The 25,925-nt window shown below is 44.9% G+C and overlaps 1 protein-coding gene across 2 annotated transcripts in view; it reads left to right on the forward strand.

Moving 5' to 3' along the window:
• The window catches only part of LOXHD1 (lipoxygenase homology PLAT domains 1), a 274,986-nt gene that overhangs the window by 83,187 nt on the left and 165,874 nt on the right, over positions 1–25,925 (forward strand). For both annotated transcript variants that reach the window (XM_074994358.1, XM_074994359.1), the window contains exons 8-11: positions 1,022–1,102; positions 2,204–2,388; positions 16,779–16,877; positions 19,189–19,337. In XM_074994358.1, the coding sequence (XP_074850459.1) occupies positions 1,022–1,102; positions 2,204–2,388; positions 16,779–16,877; positions 19,189–19,337 (514 nt within the window). The remainder of the gene's footprint in view (positions 1–1,021; positions 1,103–2,203; positions 2,389–16,778; positions 16,878–19,188; positions 19,338–25,925) is intronic.

The raw sequence follows: 25,925 nt of genomic DNA on the forward strand, positions 1-25,925 counted from the left end.
CACCTGTAGATTACTAAAAGACCAGATAATGCTGCCAATCACCATATAAACAGTAAAGCTCTGCATCTTCATTTATTAATGGAGCTCTTGTAAGCAGGACTATTAGTGACTTTAAAAATATCACCGGCACTGGACCGTACATAGAGGTCAAAAGGACAAATTTCAGAACTCCACCTTGGAAAGGTTGCTGACCCCTGATCTAGATCATGATATAGGGATCTAGATGATGTTAGGCTATGTGGAGAAAGCAGGAAGCAGGCTCTGCAATACAGAGCAGAGAAATGAGAAGAGCTTCTGTAAGGCAACAGACAGATCCAAAGTGCCTGTTTCACTGTTGTGCTCTGCCTTGTCTCATTATCCAGGCCAAGGCAAATCCTGTGAAAAAGTCTTCCATTCCAAAAGTGCCATTTGTACTCGTCTGAATGGCGACACAAGGTGCAAGCTGACAGAATCATACCCTAAGCCTTCGCCCATAGATTCACTATTTTAGTCTCTTCCTGGGTAATTTTAGATGAATTTAAGAACTGGAGAAGAGATCTTGTAAATAGCCTGGAATTTCACAGACAAATTAAGTGGTGAAAAAATGTCCTCACTGAAGATTGTTTAGTTACCCCTGAAAGCCATCTGCAGAGTAGCAAAAAAATCTCTACTGCAGCTCTTTTCTACCCTGGTGATTGTTTCATTGGCAAAACGTATTTTTTTAGCTGTTATAGAATATGATCAAAGATTTGCATCTATTTGGCCGAACATTGCATTTCTTTCAAACTTCATATGTTGGACTCTGAGATGGTGCCTTCAGACCTGTCAAAATGTCCAGACTGGTTAAGAATGGGAAAGTTAAAAAAGATCCCAGTGCATTCAGACCTTACAAAGGACTGAGGATATTGAAAAGTAGGTTTGTCCAATAACAGAAATGAGGATCCTTTATTTTTAAGCTTGGATCCTTGATGGGTCTGTAATGATGTATCTGCTGACATAGTACCTAGTATCTTAACTGGGTTTCGCTATGCATATATTACAGGAGTAGAACTGCCTTTGAGAGAGATAAAACAGATGTGTTCCGAATAAAAACTAACAATGTTGGACAAATAAAGAAAATAAGGTATTGTATAATATTATCACTCCTATACATAGTACAGCAAGTGACAGGCCATAACATTTTAGAATTTGAATGTTTATTCATTGTTGAAGAATATACTGCTAACAGGTAGGAACAGCTTATCTGCTGGCTAAGACTAGAATTGAAGTGTGCTGTCACCTACAGTATCACTTATAAATATCCATGGATTGTATTTGTGCCATATTCAATGATTCTGTAACAATTGGAAAGTGTTGAGTGCTGTATATTTGTTCCATTGAGGAAAATGATGTTTTGCATTGATTACTTGTTTCTCAGTGCTGAATTACTGCACTACAAGTAATAATGAGACTGATTATTTTGACTCAACACCTGTCTAGATGGCGACTGTTCCTTCCTTTGTTCTCTCACAAATTTCAAAACAGAATATCAATGATTAGTCATAATTCATCCTATGATGTTAATATGTACATTTCACAATGACAGTAATCACCAGCAAGTCAATAGCTCTTGGAAAAGATCTCCCTCTGTACACTTTCACATTTCAGTAATATTGTATCCAACCCGTTGGTTCAATTACTTCTCACTTGAGGTCCAGCCGCCTGTTTTATAGACCAGTAAACTCCACAGACCACAAGCTGGTTCACTACGAGTTCTTGGCACATCCCACAGCATTATGCCATACAGAAGCTGTCTTCCCAAGAACCAGATGTAATACCGTGTGGCCTGGCCACCTCGCCATCAGATTTGAGTGGTGTCTAGGTTTGCAAGCTTCCCCAACCAGATGCCACTGTAGTCCACCCAGTCAGGAAAGTCAGCAACCCTATTGCAGCCACAGTAATGCACCAGACCCCTTTGGCAGCAGCCATACTGGTCTAGTATGGGACTGCTGCTTCAAAGTAAGTAGGTCATTGTTCCTTCCTGACTCCATGACCCATGGAACTTTGAACAAGTATAAAAACCTACATGGGGCATTTTCTGCCCCCGGCCTCCCCACTTGGTGCTGCTTCTCTTAGCTCGTCTAATATGAAATGTGCGAGTGAATCAATGTGCTATGTGCCATCAAGAATCAACCCACACAGATTAAAACCCTGGGGTACCTTTTGTTCTCTCTTTGTGCTGTAGAATCGAGCACGACAACACAGGAATGAATGCAAGCTGGTTCCTGGACCGTGTGGTAGTAACTGACATGAATAGGCCTCACCTCCGGTTTTACTTTTCTTGCAACAATTGGCTGAGCAAGGATGAAGGTGATGGACTTTATGTCAGAGATCTTATTGGCAGCCTAAACCCCATGGATGTGCCCAAAGGTAAGTGTTGGTAGAGAAGCTGAATGATGTGTTCATTGTCAGCAGAAGAGCAAATGTAGTCCAGTCTAATTACACATTATCAGAAGAAAGGAAGGTGTGAATGGGTTTACCAGGCCCCAAAGCCCCTTGCTGGAAGCTTGTGGCCTTGCCACACCCCACCCCAGGAAAAGAGCAGGAAAGAAGTCCTCCAGGTGGGCTAGAGTGGGTGCAGCAGAAGTAGCCAGTCAGGATTCAACAAGCCAGTATAAAAAAGCTGCTGGGCCAGAGCCAGTTAGTTTCTCTTTTTAGCTCAGACTGTGCAGGCTGGGGGACTGGTAAAGTATCAGTACCTCGGACAGCTCAGTCTGGAGAGCTGATTGCAGACCAGACTGAAGCCCAGGGTCAGCTACTAGAGACCAGGGCATGAGTGGTAGGAAGAGTTGCAGAGCCCTGGTTAGGATGCTGTTGGGGATTTTGAGACAAATCCCCTGAGGGAAGGGCAAAGAATGGTGCAGACTCACAGGGAAGTGGGCCTGGGAAGGAGAATAGCAGAGAAACCTCAGGAAATAGAACTCAGCAGAGAACTGCTATTTGCAGGGTCCCTGGGCTGGGACCTAGAGTAGTAAGTAGACCTGGGTCCCACCTCACCCTCCAGTAGCTACAGGCTGCACGTTCCTCATCTGGCACCTTTGGGTCCTGACCAGCCCAAGCAAGGGAATTTGTGGGATGAAGGGAGGTCACCTGCCTGTGGGTCCCCAACCTGCTGCCCCGTCCTGCTGCCAGCTTTGCTTTCTCCCCACTGAACCTCCTGCCTCTGGCCCCTCACCTTCAGTCCCAGTAACCCCCTTACTCCTGGTCCCAGACAATAGCAATGACCTGGGATGTGGCCTTATCTACTGGCCTCACGGAGTCTGGTTCCAGCCCCAGCTGGGATGCTAGATATAGCCCTGGCCCAGCCCCAGGGGAGCTGGCACCAGCTGCTGCTGGTTCTAGCCCTGGCTCTGCTTGGATCCAGGCTGCCAGACTCGACCCCAGCCCAGGGGGCACTAGTTCCAGCTGTGTCTGTATTAGGTGTCAGCCCTAGTCCCAGGGGTACCAGCTTCAGCACTTCCTGGGCTGCCAACGCAGCCTCAGCTGGACTGCTGATACATCCCCAGCCCTGGGGACACAGGCCCTTCTGGGCTTCCATGCACAGTGCCACCAGCTCCCTTGTTGCTTGGCTTCCACCCAGTAGGGGGTCTCGGCCACTGGCCATCAGCCAAATAGCCTCCCAGCCTAGGGCTCTCTGGTCCAGTAAAAGCCATGGTCCTGCCAAGGATGTTGCAGGACCAGAGAATCCTGGTTTTGAGAGGTGCAACCTGTACTAGAGGTGGAGACGGATGCCTATGCCTGCATAATCAGATGAAGGGGCATCTGCAACACCATCTGGAGAGTGCAGACACCCACTTGAGCAGAAAGGGGCAATTGTGGGAGGTGAGGACTGCCCTGTTACAGCTGGTCACAATTCTGTGCATGAAAATGAAGCACTTCTAAATACTGGAAGCATTCTATAAGCAGCCTTTCTATGGACTTCCAGCCTCTTCTTTGTAACTCTACACCAGTTCTTGGATGCCCAGGGCAGAATGTTTGTAATATCGGTATTGAATTGGTGCTTGTTTTTCAGACTGTTTTAACCTAATGATGTTGAAATGAGGCCAGCACAGCTTGCAGGCCAGATGTGTGCTCCCAAGCTGGCATCTCTGTGTATGTCCTGGGGTGACACACGGCATGTAACAGGAGCAGCGATCTAACCTGAAACCAAGATATGAAAGTTGAGTTAGTGCATTTCAGTAGCTCTCCTGAAACTGCTAATGGGTAACCTCAGGTTGAACTCCCCTGACCCCTGCTCTGTGAATGTGCCATTTAGATTTGGGCATGGAGAGTGAACTACCCTCTCCTCTGTTAGACTGGCTTTGAGGGAGGGGGCGAGGCACATTGGTTGGGCTGTGTGGGTTGGGGAAAGCTTGTGCTTATCTTATATACCACACTACTTCAGTGGATAAGTAATTATCTTCTTGCAATCAATGGAGCCATCGTGCCTCAGTTTCCACATATGTGAATTGGGGATAATGTTCTACCTTCATAATGTGCTTTGAGATCTTCTAGTGATAGGTGTTTGGCAGGGAGGATGTGAACCCTACACTGGCAAGGAAGGGTTAATGAGCTGCTGTAGGTTCAGTCAGCCTCACTCACTTCATCTGCTTCAGCCATCAGACTTGGAGGGGGTGGAACGGGTGACACAGAGGATGAATTACTTGATGACTATCTGTTCTGTTTATTCCTCTGGGGCACCTGGCATTGGCCACTGTCAGAATACAGGACACTGGGCTAGGTGGACCGTTTGTCTGACCCAATATCGCCATTCTTATGCTCTTCTGAAAGGAGAGAGCCAGTTCAGCTGGGGACAGATGGAGTGGGGATCAGACTTCAGGCAGCCAGGGCCTCCCTGAGACAGAGTAGGTTTGACACCAACTGCTAGTCTAACCCAGGGGTCAGCAACGTTTCAAAGTGGAGTGCTGAAATTTGACCTTTGGACCTCTATGTACGGTCTGAGTGCCAGTGATACTTTTTAAAGTCACTAATAATCCTACTTACAAGAGCTCCATTAATAAATTAAGATGCGGAGGTTTACCAGTAGCATTAGCTTGTGTTTTGTTAATTCACACGTGCTATAGCTTTGAGCAAGCTCCTGGCTGCATTCACTTGTCAGTGAAAATCTGCTCACGTCTCACTCTTGGTACCTGTATTAGGGGTTGCTGACTCCTGGTCTAGGGTTTACCAGAGGGTGAGTGTTTAGGCAAGCTGCTGCAGCAGGGCCAAAGATTCTTTTGGTTTGGAGTGATGTTGAACCTTGGCTAGGGCTATGTTTACGCAGCAGCTAGATATTTCCCAGCCTACATAGGCAGATTGGAGCTAGCACATTAAAAGCAGACAGGCAGACACAGGGGCTAAGTGACAGATTTGGGCTGGCCAGCCAAGCTCAAACCCAAGGGCTCAGGTCATCTCAAGGCCCAACCTGCTGCCTGAACTGCAGTGACCACACTGCTGTTTTAGCACACTAGCTTGAGCCCCACTGGTATGAGTCTGACCTCCTTGGCTGGGTGGCTCAGACCCCGCTACAGTGTTGAATTCTCTCAGTGGAAGCCAGGATGCCTACGTCATGTCCATAACTGCTGTGTGCTGAAGAGTCCAGGGGGAAACTGAGTCAGGGCTGCTGCGGTGCCACACCAATTCTTGAGGAACCTGCAGAGATGGCACCTCCCCTACAGAGCTGTTCAAGTGCATGTTATTGTTGTTGTTATGGTGGCCTGGGCGCCACCGAAAGGCTATGTCTATACAGCAGTTACTTCTGCATAAGGGGTGCCATTCTGAAATAACTTTGCGAGCATCTACACAACACAACTACTATTTCAAAATAATTTCAAAATAGCAGGAAGCCTATTTTGAATTTGGTAAACCTCATTCTAAGAGGAATAGTGCCTATTACAAAAGATATTTAGCTTATTCTGAAATAAAGCTCTGTGTAGACATAGGCTACACCTGCATTAGCAAGTTTTCTTGGAAAAGCTGGGGGGGTCTTTAAAAAATCCTATGCAGCATCTGCGCACAAAACGTGTTCTTTCTATATTAAATCGGAAGAATGCAGCACTTTTCCTGCTGGCCCTCTTCCACTCCTGGATGAGGAAGAGCAACTTTTTCTGAAAGATTGTTTCAGAAAAAAAATGTGTGTAGATGCTCTGGGGGAGCCATTTTTTCAAAACAGCACTTCTCCAAGGTGCCAGATTTTTTGATCCACAGCATTTCGTGGCCCATTCTTTCAAAAGAGTGGCTGGGGTGTGGCCACTCTCTGTTGAAAGAGCAAATCGATTTTTTTGATTTGCTCTTTTGTGTGTGGTTGTGATCTTTCAAAATAAATCTTTTTGGAAGAGATCTGCCCAAAGAACTTCTTTCCAAGGACTTCTGTAGTGTAGACGTAGCCGTGGTGTTTTAGATTAGAGCCCCAGGAAGCAGTGTTCCAAGAGCTCTGATCACAAAATAGGCTCTATTGTGTGTGGACGCACTAATATGGAAAAAGTTTTGCCTTTTTTTTTTTTAGGGCTTCCCTGTAGTGTGGACACGTTATTGCAGAATATCTCATTTTGAAATAACAACTCCAGAATAAGCTATTCTGGAATAACTCTGTAGTGTAGATGTGCCCAAAGTGATCTGATGGAAATAATCTATTCTTCATGTTACTAATGCCATGACACTGATTGTTCTTGCACTGTGTTCTTGAAGATTTTTGTCCTTCTCATGAGTTATGTCCTTCTAAGGGAAATTTTCATACAGGACAGAAATATAAAATGATTTTTCACAGACATAAGTGTGTGCACAATTCAGGTGCACTTTTGGAAAAAATGCATGCAGGAGTGGGACCCTGCAGGGTCTGATTGTTAGTGTATTTATAAGAGCAGGACCCTGCAGGGTCTGAATGTGACCATGTCTGGAGGCACACAGCCAAAAATCCACCCAATGACTACAAGCCTCCTATGGTGCGTGTGCGCTCTGACATGTTTTGCTGCTTCTATCTTTCATTTCATCTGTGAAATAGAAGAGTTCATGAAACATTAGAGGGGTCGGGGGAGATAGTGCCGGATTCAAAGCAGTGCTCAATCAAAGAGAACCCTCAAGGGCAGGCAAACTGCCCACACTGCTTCTCAGTGATCTGTTAAATGACACAGCTGTTTCTTTGAATCCATGAGGTTCCTTGGGATGGTTGATTCAAATTTAAGTGTCTGATTTCCTACACCCTCTTCCAAGGTCCATCTCTCTGCTTTTGTGGACTTAGACGGTCAAGAGGGCTGGAAAAGGCTCACAGACCAGATCCTCAGCTGCTGTAAATCAACACAGCTTCATTGAAATCAGTGAAGCAGTCTTGATTGGCTCTATTCCTATTTCTTATCAGTCTAGTAAAACTGTTACTTATTCTGTTCCGGCTGATGACGCTGTGTTTGATGCTGTACATAAAGGGTGGATGTAAATTACATAGCTCCTGTCTCAAGAGAGAGAGACGATAGAAATGTCCACAGAAATATTTGCTATCATTTAATCTATTTAGCTTATTTTATTCGCTAGAAAATCTTTCTTTCAAATTGCAGCCTGTAAACAACACAATTGTCTGGATGGACCGTGTTGTTGGATCTAGTTCAAAAACTGAGAGTGAAATGTGGGAAGGGTTGGAGGTCTTCCATTTACTAGGTATGAACTGGTAACAGAAGAGTACTGGCTCAGCTGTCTTAGGTGGCAATTCTCCTTGAATCGTAATTAATGAGAGATAAGCCATCACAGGCTGATGGAGTGAACTGTCAACAAATCAAATACTGAGGTAAACAGGATGAAGTTTAATAAGGACAAATGCAAAGTGCTCCACTTAGGAAGGAACAATCAGTGTCACACATACAGAATGGGAAAGGACTGCCTAGGAATGAGTACAGCAGAAAGGGATCTAGGAGTTATAGTGGACCACAAGCTAAATATGAGTCAACAGTGTGATGCTGTTGCAAAAAAAGCAAACATGATTCTAGGATGCATTAACAGGTGTGTTGTGAAAAAGACATGAGAAGTCATTCTCCCGCTCTACTCTGCGCTGGTTAGGCCTCAGCTGGAGTACTGTGTCCAGTTCTGCGCAACGCAGTTCAGGAAGGATGTGGAGAAATTGGAGAGGGTCCAGAGGAGAGCAACGAGAATGACCAAAGGTCTAAAGAACATGACCTATGAAGAAAGGCTGAAAGAATTGGGCTTGTTTAATTTGGAAAAGAGAAGATTGAGGGGGGGCATGGTAGCAGATTTCAGGTATCTAAAAGGGTGTCATAAGGCAGAGGGAGGGAACTTGTTCTTCCTTGCCTCTGAGGATAGAACAAGAGGCAATAGACTTAAATTGCAGCAGGGGAGGTTCAGGTTGGACATTAGGAAAAAGTTCCTAACTGTCAGGGTGATCAAACACTGGAATGAATTGCCAAGGGAGGTGGTAGAATCTCCATCACTGGAGATATTTAAGAAGAGGTTAGATAGATGGCTTTCAGGGATGGTCTAGAAAGTGTTTGGTCCTGCCATGAGGGCAGGGGGCTGGACTTGATGGCCTCTCGAGGTCCCTTCCAGTCCTACTCTTCTATGATTCAATGATAATGTAAATTTACCTAAATTCATTTAGTTCTTTCTGAAATGAAATTGTGATACAGGTTGAACCTCTTTTGTCTGTCACTCTTCCACTTCTGAAGCCACCAGTTAATCATTTTAACCCCAGTTTAGCTAGGCGAGGTCTGTCCTAGGCTTTTCCATCTATTTAGTATACTAGAGATAAGATCATGGTTTGGCCAGGGTTATCCAGCACGTTAGCAGACCTTAACCTAAACCAGATCTCTTTTTCTAATCTAGATAGATCCTGTAAGAACATTATTTTACAAAGAGAAAACAAGGAAATTAATTTTCAGAAGGGCCTTTTACTTTTCTAAGACTTAAAACCAATTTAAAAGCACTCAGAAATGAACTTAGAATGTGCATAGTTTGTTTAATGCTGAATGTTAGATCATAACATTTTCCTACAGTCCTGCTAACTTGGCTATTCCAAACAGGTTCAGAACTAAACACTGATCTCCAGCTAGCTCCTAGGCTGTTAACACTCCAAAGCTGGTAAAGATCAGACACAAAGGGCTATAAATATTTCAGATAACATTTTATGCAAACGCTGACAAGGCTGTGTATTTAGAATAGGACAAATCTATCACTGTATCCTGTGCGTGAGCTCAAACCATCTAACTGGTCCAATTGCTTAATTAGTGGTAACTCACTCTCTGGGAAAAGTTTAGTGTCATCCAGCTTATTAATAATAAATTTGATCACAATGGAGCTGTATTATACCTCAGAAATCCAAAGGGCTATTGAACAAACATGCCATTCTTCTTGCTAGGAAGCAGACATAACATATTGTTCATCAGAAACTTGGGGGAGGTAGCAGCCGGCATAATTTACCATATATATTATCCTTTAAAGTTAAAAGCCCTGGGAGTCTTTCGCTGATTTATATTATTATTTTTTATTATTTGGCAAAAATTGAACATTATAAACAAATGTCTGTGACTTCATCAAAGTCATACAGTTGAAACAAGCTGCCTTCCCTATAATAATACATCTGGCAGCCTCTGCCTGCCAGGTCCATACCATGGATGTTTTCAAATTAGGGACACCCAGAGTACAAAGGTTATAGTGTGCCTATTACTGGTCCACCTTTTGTGGAGCAGCATAAATTGACTCAGTAAAAGACATTCCCTCACTCAAGATCTTGTCTCTTTCTCATTATCTGGGACCAATAAAACTGTAAAACATTTTGGTGTACATTTCAGTTTCATACTGAGGCAGCACTTGTTAGGGCTTGATCTTGTGGCCTCTAGGCTGCACAATCAAAACTGGAAGGAACCTCCAGAGGTCATAATATCCAGTTCCCTGCACTCATGGCAGGACCAGGCACCATTTAGACCATCCCTGGCAGGCATGTGATTAACCTGCTCTTAAAAATCTCCAAAGATGGAGATTCCACGACCTCCCTAAGCAATTTATTCATGTTCTTAACAACCCTGGTCAGTGGTAATCACTGCTTCACATTCTCTGCCTGCCAGTCCTTAATATATATAATCAAACCATACTTTTTGTAGCCCTGTTGTAAGAACAGTGCGCACACAATGATTTGTAATGCAATACATGTTTATATATTCTATTTCCTCACACGTTACCTGTGTGTTTGTACCACTGTTTTCTTGACTTTCACTACCAAACCTCCTCTCTCTCTGGAGGATGCTAGGGAGAGTTATCCAACATTTCAAGATCGCATGTTTTTTTGCTAATTACACATGAGATGTTCATTTTTGGGATTTTAGACATTCACCATTTATCAATAATAATTAGGAGGGTTCAAAACAAAAAGCAGTCAAGTAGCACTTTAAAGATTAGAAAAATAGTTTATTAGGTGAGCTTTCATGGGACAGACCCACTTCTTCAGACCATAGCCAGACCAGAACAGACTCAATATTTAAGACACAAGCTGTGTCTACACGTGCACACTACTTCGAAGTAGTGGCACTAACTTCGAAATAGCGCCCGTCGCGGCTACACGCGTCGGGCGCTATTTTGAAGTTAACTTCGATGTTAGGCGGCGAGACGTCGAAGTCTCTAACCTCATGAGGGGATCGGAATAGCGCCCTACTTCGACGTTCAACGTCGAAGTAGGGACCGTGTAGACGATCTGCGTCCCGCAACGTCGAAATTGCCGGGTCCTCCATGGCGGCCATCAGCTGGGGGGTTGAGACATGCTCTCTCTCCAGCCCCTGCGGGGCTCTATGGTCACTGTGGGCAGCAGCCCTTAGCCCAGGGCTTCTGGCTGCGGCAGCTGGGGATCCATGCTGCAGGCACAGGGTCTGCAACCAGTTGTCGGCTCTGTGTATCTTGTGTTGTTTAGTGCAACTGTGTCTGGGAGGGGCCCTTTAAGGGAGCGGCTTGCTGTTGAGTCCACCCTGTGACCCTGTCTGCAGCTGTGCCTGGCACCCTTATTTCGATGTGTGCTACTTTGGCGTGTAGACATATCCTCGCAGCGCCTATTTCGATGTGGTGCCGCGCAGCGTCGAAGTTGAACATCGACGTTGCCAGCCCTGGAGGACGTGTAGACGTTATTCATCGAAATAGCCTATTTCAATGTTGCTACATCGAAATAAGCTATTTCGATGTTGGCTTCATGTGTAGACGTAGCCACAGAGAACCAAAAACAGTAAGCAAGGAGGACAAATTAGAAAAAACAAAAAGCAGTCAAGCAGTCAAGTAGCACTTTAAAGACTAGCAAAATAGTCACTATAGGGGCTCGTCTGCATACTTGGCTCAGTCTAATTCTTGACCTTCCCCCCCACCCCTCCACTCTCTGATTTGCTCACCTTGATTATCTTTTTCTGATTTGTCCTCCTTGCTTACTGTTTTTGGTTCTCTGTGCCTTAAATATTGAGTCTGTTCTGGTCTGGCTATGGTCTGAAGAAGTGGGTCTGTCCCACGAAAGCTCACCTAATAAACTATTTTGCTAGTCTTTAAAGTGCTACTTGACTGCTTTTTGTTTTGATAGTGTATAGACTAGCACGGCTTCCTCTCTGTTACAATTAGGAGGGTTGTGGGTTTTTTTTTTAACTTTGCTATTATACTATTGGGAGCCACAAAGAAGTCCTTAAAGAGCTGCATGTGGCTCCAGAGCTGCAGGTTGTAGACTCCTGCCCTAGGGTGAATCATTGTGCTTTTCAGGGTTGGTTATGATTCAATTTCTAGGGCTGCAACCAAGCTGGAGTGTCAGCAAATTAGAGACAATATCCTGTCTCTTTGCACTCTCCGCTGGCGTGTCTTTGTAGATCCCAAGCACTCAGTGGCGTAACAGGCAGCGTTTGTCAATGTGGGGGTGCATTTTAAAAGAAAACTCCCATGGCTGCATTTATAAAATGGGATTAAAATTATTAGAATTCACATAGCCAGGAAATCAGGGCGCTGCCCAGAGTTAAGTCTCTGCCTTTCAGCCAGCATGTTGCATATCTGGCGGGTGACGGCTGTGCCGTAGCTTGATTGTTTGATGCCCAGCTGGTAACCTGCCGCAGTGCAGGTCATGCACAAGGAAGCTAGTAAGAGGTTTGTAGTGGAGAGTTTCACTGAGCACCATGGGAGATGATAGCTTTAAGTAAAGAAGCATGATCCTCCCTGCTTATTGCAGTCGATAAGTTTGTTGAATCGTGCTTGACGGTGCCATCTTGTGGCTGAAATTAGATGAGCTAAAACTACAGTTCCGACCCTGCCCCCTTCCTCCCAGTAATTTCTGTTTTAGAAGGTATTGATGGAATTCTTTCTTATGGAATTTTCAGCAGGCGGCCATCATACCTCCAATGAGGAAGTGGCAGCTAAATGAATTGAACAGTTAGTGAACTAGTGTGGCATGGCCGAAAGGGTCAACATCAGTTTGTAAGTGGAAGGAGGACTGAGCCTAAGCTGAAAGGAAAATGAGGAAGTAGTTTCCAAACTTCTGAACAGACTGGGATGTATTTCTAAGTTGTTCACAGCTATGGGTGCCTGCAAGTCAGAGTAGTTTAGAACAGGGGTGTGCAAAGTGGGGGGATGAGCCCCCCAGGGGTGTGAAATTTCATAAAGGGGGATAGCAGCACAATCAGCCACTGGGTCTCAGGCTCATCCATCCCGCTAACAATGTTGAAATATATTCCTGTTTTATGTCTGTGTATTCACATTTATATACCGATCAATGAAGTTTTTACATTCCACAGACTTGTTTTCTTACATGTGCTGAAAGTTTTTTTTTTCTTTCATATAAACATAATGGAAATTTCCACCAATTTATATTACATTAGATAGGTTGGGAGGCCCTGTAATTGCAAGGATAAAAAGTAGGGTCTGACCTATAAAGTTTGCATGCCCCTGGTTTAGAACGAAAAAGGTGTTATGGAGTAATTAAATGGAACCTTTGATGCATACTATTTATTTGTATTACAATGGGTCAGAAAAGCCCCAGCTAAGATAAGAGCTTCATTGCATTTAGTGCTGAGCATATTTCATAGTAAGGGACAGTTCCAGTGCCAAAGAATGCCATTTAACTAGATGAGGGGGAAATGGAGGATTTTCATCTTTACCTTACAATGGATATTTGATACTCACAGAGAGAAAGATAGATGGTGTTTTCTAGGAGGGCTGTGGAACAGCTCGGAATTGAGCTGAGTCCAAGCCTGGTGCTAACTGTCACACAACCAGAAGTGGAAAAAGTATCCAAAAAAGTTACTTGAGTAAAAGTGCATCTGCTTTCATGTCTGGATAATTAAGTACAATCTAGATGTGACGTGTGTACTTTTTCTCAAGTAGTTTTCCAGAGGGACACCAGTGACTTGTACTTAGTGCATTCACCCCTTCCCCCTGCCAAGCAGCTGTCATTTTACTCAAGTAACTTTCTGAGTACTTTTTCTACCTCTGCACACAACTTTCCCATTGACAACATAACAAACCCTGATCCCTTTACTACAAGAAAACTCACTCTAACACCAGGTGGAATTACCAGTCAGTTCTCTTGGCTGTTGACAGCTACATATGAGTGTGTTAGGAACATACAAGGCAATAAAGCACTGGACTACCATGCTTCCTGCTTCTTCAGTACACCCAGGGCATATCAGTTAGTACTACCCCATTACTTTCCAGAGACAGCATCCATGTAACCTCTCTCAGAATCCTTCCTGGCGACTGCTTTGTGAGTGCCACTTTGCTAGATGAGGTGTGTCAGTGGAATCTGGAAAGTCTGTAAGTGCACAGCATACAAGATTGCATAGAAAAAGAAGATTGTTGACATTATACATGCATAGCATGTACATTTGCAGGTTACACGGGCTGTGCAGTAGTTACTGTGAAGATGTGGGGACATCAGAAAGCTCCAGTTTCTAAAATGCTGAAATATGACGTTTCGGAAACAATGTGAAATTGACATTTGTCAGCTATTCCCGGAATAGCAGCCATGAAACTGACAAGAATGTCAATTTCTTCAGCGGCTCTCCAGCAAGGAGACAGCCTGACCTGGGATGGGCCCTCCATGCTACTAGGCTCTCTGCTCCAGCTGAGGTTCTGGCTGGCAGGCTTCCTGCCAGGGAATGGGGAGCCTAGCAGCCCCAAAAGACCTGGCTGTAGCCAAAGTTACCAAGGCTGCTACTATCGAACAGGGATTCTACCTGCTTCCAGAGCTCAGGCTTCAGACAGGAATCCAGGGTTCAGAGGATCCCTGCCACATTATGGGCAAATTCCCATATTTAGAACCATACAATTACAGGACTTGGATGTCCTGATTCATGGGCTGATGAAGATCAACAAGGATATATGCATGTTGTGGTTGTTGTTGTAATTGTTATTATTATTATTTTTTATTATTATTATTTACGAATGATAAAATAGCATTTACTGTAATTACAGCACTGGTCTGACAGATGTGTCTTGTGAGAGTGGGGAAAGGAGAAAACTAAGTATACCAAATGGCTAATGTGTGAGATATCAGACGTTAGAACTCCCTGGGGTCTGCAGCTCTTGCTGTTGCATTATCTCATCTGACAAAGTCTTCAGGAGTCCTCCCTCCATGGAGCCAGACTTTGCCCCATTATGTCTTGCAATTTGTTATTTAGGGCATCTTAACCCTGTTGGTTCATTGTGTGGGGATGCATTTTGCAACAGGTACTGTTCAGTTGTCAAAGTAATTTTAATCTTTTTCAAAAAATTAGCTGGGATAGGTACTATATTTGGCTTACCAAATTTGCAGTTCTGCAGCTGCATTTCCTATATGTTCAGTAAAAACTCATCAGCACCTCTCAAAAAAGGCATCTGAAAGACTTGTAGCAAATTACCCAGGAACAATCTCTCGACCAGGAAATATTTGGCAAATGACATCAAATAATAAAAATGTATCAGTAATTATAGGGTGTTTGTGGCAAGAGAGCCATCACCAAATACATTATTTTCTGTGTGTTGTTCATGTCTTCAATATAAATAGAGCTTGCCATTTGGTACAGAAGATGAGTACTGAAGCAATTCAGTCAGTCGACTAAATGAGGGTGGGATTTTAAAACTTGCTCAGTGTCTTTCTAAATTTCCTCCCATTGAGGATAGGCATATTCCCAGGAATATCAGTAGGAGTCGTGTGAGGCTAAACTTGGTCACATCTGAATAATCCCATCCCTAGTTTTTGAGAGCATGGCCACTGGAGATATTTGTACTTCATATTCACATAAGCAGTGTTTTTTTCCTGGCTGATGCTGCTGAGATACCGGTACTCAGTACTGGCAAGTATTGACACAGAAAAGCACTGGCTGTAAGTGATTTGGGGGCTCTTAGTGCCACTGCATGTGATATAGCATTGCAGGTTAGTATTGCAATGTCAAAGTTATTGTACTCGACACCTTCATTTGAATGTGGCTTTTTTATATTCGAGAAAGCAGCAGAATTTTTTAACTGGATGGGGCAGTGGGATGAGATCTCCCCAAGCCTTTATGCTTCTTCACTTGAATGCTCTTTCTTCAAAATATGCGTTGTTGTCCGCTCTCACTGAGTGGCTGCTAAGTTGCAAGGTTAGCTGCAGTGGAGTGTTCAGAATTGGAGGGGGCAGCTCTAAACCAGAGCAGTTGGTTGGGTTGCTTGTATCACTAATGTCTGAGGAAAAACAAGGCTAACATAGATAGTTCCCTATCTGTAAAATGGGAATGATAGCACTGCCTTTCCTCAGGAATAAATATATTAAAGAGTAAGAGGTGCTTGGCCTGTCCAGGGATGGCGGGTTCTAAGTACTCTGCATAGAAGTAGAAGGAAACATCAGATGTCTCAGGAGGAGAGATTCAGAGAGAGAGAGCTTTCTGCACAACCGGGATGAGGGGAAGCTAATGTAAGAGGGGGATGCCAAATATCCTCCAGCAAAGGCTCCATTTATGTGTCCAGGGAGGGTTAGCACCTGGTGTGGAGGACTTGTCATGTCTCTTCGGGGGCAGTTTTTGCACCTTTGGTCCCCACCTGGCACTCAGCTCTCACCTGTGGCTCCAAGAAGCTGTATCATGTGCAGCAGCCACACACCGATAAACCACTTTGACAGGCAGGCTAAACCAGGTGAGGGTAGCCAACAGGTCTGTAACCTTCGGTGAGATAGGGACTTGCCTAGCCCAGCATGCAAAGTTGGCTCTGGTGGACCAGATGGATGAGATCAACAGCAAGATCCAACAACCAGGAAGGCAGCTCTGCAATGCTCTGTGGAGAGCAAAGGGCATGACAAGGCACTGAAGGCAGCATGGCCATCCACTGCAGCCTAGGAAGTCTCCAGCCGTGATGACTTTTCGTACCACTGGAACCAGGCTTCTGAGGCAGAGAGAGTGGAACTGCCCTTGTGCAACGGCTTTTCCACTTTAAACATTTGCCTGCACAGGTTCTTTGCACATTATCATCTGTCAAATCAGTCTACATTATTAGTCTACTTTATCCTTCTATATCTTCTGTTTACTTCAAAGTCCTGAGGTGATGGGGGAGGGGGGTGAAGCGACCGGTGGAGGTGAACACTGGGAGTTGTAGTTCCAAACCTGCATGCAGGTGGCCTGTGGACTTTGGTCGCTCGACTCTGACCCCAGGACAAGAGAGGAGTTCAGCAACATCCCAGGCGAATGAGCAGGCCTAGCTCCTTGTTTTGTCCCATTACTCTCCAGACATATCGCGCCACAGTGGCAGGTGTGGTATGTATCAGCATGGTTTATTTTGATCCACGTTTTTTATTGTTAATAAGCTGGGCATTTCTCCCTCTGTCTTTACAGTTAACAAGTATGTGGTCAGAGTGTTTACCGGAGACATTAGCGGCAGCGGAACAGATGCTGATGTCTTCATTAATATCTTTGGCGAGAATGGAGACACAGGTATTCAAATGCAAATCTTTTCCCAAAATACTTTTTTCGTGCTCTGCCCAAGGCATGCTTGGTAGCTAAACAAGAAATAGCACAATCTGGAAAATGCAAAATAATTTGGTTTTGTAAGAAGACAACAAATGGCCTGTCTAGTTTGGGATTTTTCAGAACTATAATTTTCAGCAGGTGCAATAGCAAAACAGCTGGAATGTGAATAAGGGTCTGGCTTTTCTACCACTGCTGCATCTAAAATATCCCTGGTATAGACACACAGGCATGTGCAATGCAACAGTGAAATAATCCACTAAAATATCTGATGTCAGTGTGATATGTTGGCAATCCTGTTTATAAAGCTGAGAGAGGAATTTTGGCCATGCCGATTATTTCACACTTGAATGAATCACTGTTCATTTAAACTACAAACATGTTACCAATTGTATCAGAATTTAATTCAAATCATCTGATAAGCTACATTTATTATATGAATCAGAGGCTGTAGCAAAACATGATAGTATAGACTTGATTTTAGGAAACATTGGGCATGTCTAAATGGAGCTGTACTGCCGGCAGCTCCATGCTAAAGAGCAATCTCGCAATTGCAAATGGCTGCTCATTAGCATAATCACAGGGCTAATTAGCATAGCCACACAAGATCTCGCTGTTGGCAGAGGGTGCTGCCAGAAGTAAACAAGCCTTGTGGCTGTGCCTCTGCTGGCTAAACCCCCCTCTGTCACCAGCCCCTTATGCTTGTTTACTGCTGGCAGCATCCTCTGCCGACAGCGAGATCTTGTGCAGTTATACTAATGAGCCCTGGGATTATGCTAATGAGCAGCCATTTGCAATTGCAAGACTGCTCATTAGCATGGAGCTGCCGGCAGTACAGCTCCGTTCAGACATGCCCCTTATGTTTCTTGTATAAGATCAGAATAATAACTAGAGAGGGGCCCAAACCAAACCTCTGGACATCCCCTTACAGAAAAGTCTTCAAGGTTTCAATAAAAAATGAAGTCCTTTTTATAGTTTATTCTCCTTTAGATAATTAACTGGTGATTCATATCACTTCTCCTGCATTCTGTGGAATGGTTCATAAACACATGTGAAAGGATTTCATTCTTTATTAAATGTGATAGGCTTTTGGAGTAATTGATGTAGAACATTACTGGTTCCATCTCTGTTCAGTTCTGTAACACTTTATCCTTAAAAGCAGACTCTTCTGAGTGCAGAAGTGTTCAAAATTGAAGCCAAGATCTTGATTTTGCCAATAACGCCCTCCCTTCATAGTGTTCTGGAGCAAAATCCAGGATCGAAAAGCCCCTGAGCTTTGAAGTGTTGGAAATTTGGAATTCTGCAGTTTGTATCCACCCCTAAAAGTAATTGCAATGGTTGGACAGACTTTTGAAAGCAGACTTGTTTGAAATGTTGCAATGGAGAAAATAGCAGAATCACGTGGTCATGTACTTTGGACACTTCTGAGTGATGTTAGTAGCTGTCATAGGATGACTTTGTCTGGAGCAGCCTCCTGCCTCAAGCTATGGCACCGCAGCTGTGCCTGCCTCAGTTTCCTTTTTATGCAGGCTCAGTTGCTTAATTATTACAACTCCTTTGGGCCCCTTATTTACCCAAACAGTGTAAGTAATGCACAGCAAGAGTCCTAAACGTAATTTACTTCTCATAAGCAGTATAGCTAGTCCTTAAAATCCTGTTCTTCCCTAGGGGAATCCCTGCCACCCCTCCTCTGGGAGTCCTCCTATACCATACTCCAGCATTTTCAGCCACACCTGGGCTTGTCATCCCATGTCTCTGTCCTCTTCTCAGGACAAACACCCCATCCTCAGCCCTTTCAGCTGCGGTACAGCCCCACTTGTCCCAGTGGGAACTCTCCCGGTTGCTCTTCTGGAAGCTTTTCAACACTGGCTCCCGCTCAGTGATGTCCACTGATAAGTGTCTCTACTGCTCCCCTGTCTTCAGCATTCTCAGGCCCTTGGCTACACCTCTCCAACTTTGAAGCTAGCAGTCAACTCCCTCTGCTCTTCTCCTGCTTTCCATCGTTCAGCCCCAGCTGGGGGAGATCAGACAGCGAACCCCACTTGCTGCTTTCCTGCTTTTTTACATGCTGAAGGAAAGGTGCTATCCCTTGGAACTATCTCAGAAGCTCCCTGTCTTCTACTGTCTGTGCTGCACAGAAGCAGGACTAATACTGGTTGATTTAGTTGGAGCGGTAGCACTGCTAGACATACTTTCTATTCAATGCACAAATATGTATGGATAACGTCACCGTTTTCCCCCCTCTCATTCACCTTTCCCTTTGATATGATTTTCTTAGGAGAGAGGAGATTGGACAATGACAAGGACAACTTTGAAAAGGGAGCAGAGGACAAGTTCACCCTCGATGCTCCAAATTTGGGAAAATTATGGAAAATTACCATTGGCCACAATAACAAGGGTGGCTCTGCTGGCTGGTTCCTTGAGAAGGTTAGTTATTCTATCAGAGACAGTTCATTTGGAGTGCAGTGGGACCAGTATGTTTCACTTTTCATCTGCTCACTGGTTCAATACAATAGACCCAAATACTCACTGTTAATCTGGCAATTCATGTTTCTTGTTACTCAGAGAAGTGTGGGTCAGGCCCAGCCCTGTCGTCAGGAATTCCAGGCCTCAGGGCAAGACAGTCAATGGGCCTTTACGCACACACAAACCACGCATGTGTGGACATGGTCTGCCTGACAATTGGGTGGTACTGTACCTCCGCTAGCTGGTGCCCTGAGAGCAGCCAGCATGGCCAGAGCTTCCCCATGCCCTCATGGTGGGGTTGCCAAGACCCTTTCTGTGACCTTCGTCTGGTCCCTTCCCTGAGGCCGCACCCCTGTCCCACCTCTTCTGCAAGGCCCTGTCTGCTGCTCACGCTATCCCCCCCGCCGTTGCTCCATCTCTCCCCATCCTCACTGATGTTCACCAGGCAGGGACGGGGGAGGGGTGTGGGCAAACATGCAGAGTGCAGGCTCTGGGAAGGAGTTTTGCTGAGGGATGAGGGTGTGGACGGGGGGTCTAAAAGGGAGATTGGTTGCAGGCTGTGGGCTGGTGCAGGTGGTTGTGATGTAGGAGGGAGTTTGGGTGCAGAGGGCTATGAGGTGTGGGGCGGGGTGCAGGCTCTGGGAAGGTGTATGGGTGCTGGAACAGGTCTGGTTGTGGGTTGAGACAGAATGGAGGGTGTGGGCTCTAGACCAGCATGGTGGTGGGGTACAGGGAGAGGTGCAGCTAAGGGTGCAGGGTCTAGGCTAGGGCAAGGGGCTGGTGTACGGTTGGGGGTGAGGGAGTCAGTGCTTAACTCCGGTGGCTCCCAGAAGTGGTCACCACACCCCTCTGGCCAGGGGCGGCAGGTCTGCAGAAATTTTGGTGGTGTCCAAAATGCTCAGAGCCTCCACTGCTCTCCCACTCAAACTCCCCCCCACCCACCTGCTTAAGGCTCTGAGAAGACGTTTGACTTCTGGGTGCAGGCACTGGACTGGAGCAGGGGATTGTGGGGCAGGAGCAGCGAATGGCATGGAAACACTCTGGCCACAGGACACACATGCTGACAGCAGTTATGGGCAGTGAGTGGTCAGAAGCCTCTCCAACACGCTGCATTGGCAGTGGTGACAGCAGGGTCCCCCAGGGGTGTTTTAAATCTCTTAAGGGTGGCAGGCGGGGCTGGGAAACATGCAGGTGGGAGTTATTAGTATCAATGTATTTGCTAAGTGCCAGCAATGTGCTTGTTTCCTGTCATCTTGACAGAGCTAAGAGTCTCCAGTCACAAGGCTCATTTGAATTCAAGGTACGGAAACGAGGCAGCCCATTCATTCATTTGGTGCTGGCTTTTGGGATAATCTGGCAAGGTGCCAAGTTCCTCCATCTCAGAGGTGCTCAGTTTTGTGAGATGGAAGCCTTGCACAAAAAGTTAAAGGTTAGAAAGGAAGAAGCCCAGTGAAGGTGGAAATGAGACAATAATAATGGTCCTGGGTAATTGAGTCATCCTTAGAAGTTTCCCCCCAGTGTTGTATCACAGAAGATGAACACACATAATTCACTGAGTTTAAACTTCTGGTTCTCTCCTAACATACAGTAAAAGGTTAAAAAGTATTTAGACAACTTGAATATATTGACATCAGCAGGGCCTGATGAGTACACCCTTAGAGAGCAGAAGGAATCCGTGTTTGAACCATTGGCAAAAAAGCAGTTACTAAGCTATATTGAGTTGTATACTAGGAAAATCACATGTAAAACAAGTCAGATAATTGTTCTGCCCTACTTAGCAGTGTTTAGTTGAAGGCATGTGAAAGTTCAAAGGAGAGCAAGAAAGATGACTAAAGATCTAGAAAAGAAGAGCTGTGAGTCAAAAGTTTTGTGAACTCGAAAGTTCTCTCTGGAGAAAGGCAGATGGAAGTGAGACAGCGTTAACTTTCTGCAGCTATGCAAATATTTTTTTATAAGGGATTCATCATTTTTCCTAGTCAGCAAGAAGAGGATGAGAAGCCTCCTCATTGTAGGGAAAAGGAAAAAGGTAGGTTCAGTACTAGAAATGTACAGTGAACATGTAGCTACAGGACTAAGCTGTAGAAGGAAGGGTTGGAATTGTTTTTACGGAAATCCTCAAATATCAATGAGATGTCGCTTCTGTTTGTGAGATATGATTTAGGAGTAACTAATTCTAAATTTCCTTTTGCACATGAACAAGGTTGTTACAAGGAGAGAGAAAAATTGTTCTTAACCTCTGAGGATAGAACAAGAAGTAATGGGTTTAAATTGCAGCAAGGGAGTTTTAGGTTTGACCTTAGGGAAAACTTTTTAACTGTCAGGGCGTACGTCTTCACTAGAAGGATCTGTCTACAGAAGTTACTGTCGGAAGAGATGTTTCAACAAAACTTCTGTCGACAGATCACGTCTGCTTGTAAAAACGGCTCATCTTTTGACCCACTCTGTGGACAAAAGGGCCCCTTGGAGCATCTACATGGCTTTTTTGTCAACAGTTTCTGTAGACAAAATGCATTTTGTGTGTAGGTGCCCCATGAGATTTGTCCACAAAATCCCAGTTTTGTCTATAAAACTCTCTAGTGTAGACTTGCCCAGGGTGATAAGCACTGAAATACGTTGCCTCAGAAGGTTATGGAGTCTTTATCAGTGGACATTTTTAAGAGCAGGTTAGATAAACAGCTGTCAGGGATAGTCTGGATCAGGGTCAGCAACCCACAACATGGTTGCCAAGAGTGGCACGTGAGCAGATTTTCATTGGCATGTGAGGCAGGAGCTCGGCCCCACCGCTCCTCCCCCATGCAGCCAGGAGCTTGCTCAAAGTCATGCCATCTGTGGACAAACAGAAGACTGGCTAATGCTACCAACCACCACCTAAACGGTAAAGCTCTGCATCTTGATTTATTTATTACTGAAGCTGTTGTAAATAGGACTATTAGTGACTTTACAAAGTATCACCAGCACTCAGACTGTACGTAGAGGTCAAAAGGTCAAATGTTGGCACTCTGCTTCAGAAAAGTTGCTGACCCCTGGTCCAGATAATGCAGAGCCCTACCGTGAGTGCAGAAGGCAGGATTAGATGATGTCTCAAGGTCCCTTCCAATTCTAAGATAGTCTTTAATTACATGGTCACATGGTATTTTTCCATAATACCCTATCTCTTTCTTTGCACAGGATGGACAACACTCATCCAATGACCAACTGTTCAATATTTTTAATCTTCTTTGTCACCCGGCTTTTAATACACAATTATGAATTTCCTCAATGGCTTTTCTATGCCACTCATCACTATAGTATCAGAGTACTTCACAAATATTAATAAATTTATCTTCATAACCCCCAGTGAGATCTCCATTTTACCTTTGGGGAATTGAGAATGGAGATTAAAGTCAAAAGTGTCAACTAATTTTGAGTATCCAATTTTAGATATCTAGGACCTAATTTTTCAGAGTATTTAGCACAACACAACATTTTTATCTCCAAAGCACGGCTTCCTTAGTTTCAGAGGCAGCTGCGAGCGCTCAGAACTGCTCCAGACCAGATTCTAGTTGTCTTGAATTGAGCACCCAGGAAACAAGGAACATACAGTTAGTGGCTGCTGATTAAAATGATTTCCCTGGCATCACACAGGAACTCTGTGGCATAGGCAGAGAGAAGATCCGGTTCTCACGGGAAGCATTCAGCTGCCTTGAACATGAGACCATCCTTTCTCATCCTGCAAATTTTCTTCCTCATTTACTATACACCTTCCAACTTCTACAACACCTGGAGTAGGAGTCCTACAACAACAGCCTACTTAACCATGCAACCTCGACTCATACCCAGTCCAGTGGAAGTGTGGGAACTGAAATTCTGCAAAATATTATAAGTTGGCCAAATGTGGATGGTTTTTCGTGGACATAGCAAAAGTGACACACAGGTCGCACACCCCTTCCAATCTGCAAGCCCCTTCACCAATGTATGGAGATGCTAGAGTTCCCCAATAAAACAATTATAAGAAAAATTTTAAATGACAAAATAATGTACTTTTCCTATTCCCTGAAACAAATGAAATATTTTTGCTGGCACTTCAAAGACAAAGAGTAAGCTCTTGTCAGACATGCAGCATAGACAATTTCAGCCCAAACCATTAAAATGTGGCAATGTTATAAGCAACTGAAAGCATGGACTTGTAATGGCAAGCATCAGGCAAGCTGAACTACAGGCATTTCACTACTGCCCTTGCTTATAAAATAAGTAAACAAGTCATATATAAATTTCCCCCACACCATCAGCTAGTGTTTACTGAATTATCCCAGTTGAGGATCTGACCAGTATTACTGAAGCTTAGATCGATGGTTTTCAACCACTGTGCCATGGCACACTGCGCCGTGAGGACTGTCCAAGTGTGCTGTGAAATTTCATCAGTTTCTCCTTGCTTGTGGCTCTTTGCAAAGCCACTGTGAGGGGAAATGCTGACCCCACAGGACCCCATTCATGCCATGAGGCAGCTGAAATGCTGCTTTCCGGCCCAAACGAGCTGACAGAGGAGGCTATCCCCATTCCCTGCTGTGGGGGAGGAAGTGAAGGACAGGATCCTTTTGGAGCTGGGGCTCACTTTGAATGCCATGTCCTGACTCCTGTAGGCTGCGTGGAGGGGAGGCTTCTTTCAGTGGTTACTGGTTTACTCAACATCCCCAGCAGGAGGTTGAGAAGATTTTTAAAGTGTGTCTGTGCTCGCTGTCTGAGATGGTGTATTCTGTGGTGGATTTGAAACCGTAATGCATTTGGTCCTTGTTTAGCTTTTTGTATGTCCTACTGTGTTGCAAAGCTCTCTAGTAAGACCGTAACCATAGTAAATGTAAGTAAATGTGACATTTTTGAGCAATCGATTCAGCTGAAAAAAGTGGGTGTGCCGTGGAATTGTTTGTCTCATTGAAGCATTCTGTGTTGAAAAGGTTGGGAACCACTGGCTAGATAACATGACTGTTGGTACACAAAAAATGCAGGTATTACCTCACTCTTTAGTATCATTACTGAACTGAAGTTGCCATCTAAACTGCCCCGTGGGAAGGGAGAAAATAAAGAACAGAGCCTCAGGGAATTCCTCTGATAAGCAGGAGCAGGCTAGAAGAAAATGAGTGTCAGGATACTAGAAATAGTCCTGCATGACACAGACTTTAGACCCCCTTAGTTGAGGTCACAGACACTGGGGAGGTGACATGGGACAGCCAGAAACTAACCCTCCCTTGACAGCAGTAATCAGTCAGATAGCTGTGAACATCAACAAATCAGTTTCTGGGCTTGACGTGAAACCCAGCCAAAATGTAAGCAGCCCTGAGTGCAAAGGCACAGAGTAAAACGTAAGAGAATTTGTCTTTCTTCTTGGGCTCCCTTTCCCCAGTGTGTTCTGTGAGGGAGCTTTGTCAGAGACAGCCACATGCATTAAATATCTCTGGTAGTTCCTCTCATGCTTCCGGAGCGTTGGATGTTGCTGTCTAGTTGTTTATGCTGAGAGTGAGCTCGTTGCCAGATCTAAAATGAAATGTGGGTAAAGAGCATAAAGAGAAACAAAGAAAGTATTAGTCTGTGAGTGACGATTCCTTATCATTGATACCCAGTCGTAAGGCTGACTTTCAATCTACTGGGGGGATGCTCAGCCTCCCCACCTCTACCCTAGGCCCCGGCCCATTGCACCTCTTCCCTAAAGCCCTGCCCTGCTCCACCCAATTCCGCCCCCGTCCCTGCCTGCCTCTTCTCTGCTTCCTCCCCCAAATACGCCCCATCCCTGCTTCTCCCACTCCCGCTTGGAGCTTCCGGAACACTTTGAGTCAGCTGTTCACAGTGTGCTAGAAGCCCTGGGAGGGGCGATGAGGAGTGGGTCAGCAGGCTACCAGTGAGAGAGAGGTGTGTGAGCCGGAGGTAGATGGGAGGAACTTGGCAGCTGGTGGCTGCTCTGCACCCACTAATTTTTCCCTGGGGATGCTCCAGCCCTGGAGCACCGGGGTGTGGGTGCCTATACCACCAGTCTATATGTACCTTAATGGAGCAGCCTTTTCAGTCTCCAGGGTGTCACTGCTGTCTGATTTCCCACATCCGCTGCAGTTCTGAGACTAGAACTGAAGGCAGCTGGAAGAACCAGGTACAAAGTCTTCAATGAATGATAAGGTTGGGAGTCACCGGTGTCTGGATTTTGGAATAAATAATTCTCAAACTCTCTCCCTTTGGCCCTGAAGGCTCAGGGAATTACAGCATTCTAGCCTGGGGAGTAAATTTGCTTTATGAAGAAATTCACCAGTAACATGAGTGGAGATGCAGATTTTTCACATGTAGCAGAAAACCTGTTCTTTGGAAAGCTGCAGTGTTTTGGAGCAAAGACATAGAAAACATCTTACATGATCAGACTAAGGGTTCCTCTAGTCTAGTATCCTGACTTTGGTAGTCCCAGAGGCTTCAGCAAAAGGACAAGAAACTGCAGAATTGGTAAGAATGGGCTTTTCTGGCCACACAGGAAGCTCTTGGCTCATCATTATAGAACATATTTAGTGGGCCTTGAAACCAGGTCCCCTCTAACTC

Source organism: Carettochelys insculpta, chromosome 5, assembly GCF_033958435.1.
Source record: "Carettochelys insculpta isolate YL-2023 chromosome 5, ASM3395843v1, whole genome shotgun sequence".
NCBI lineage: Eukaryota > Metazoa > Chordata > Testudines > Carettochelyidae > Carettochelys > Carettochelys insculpta.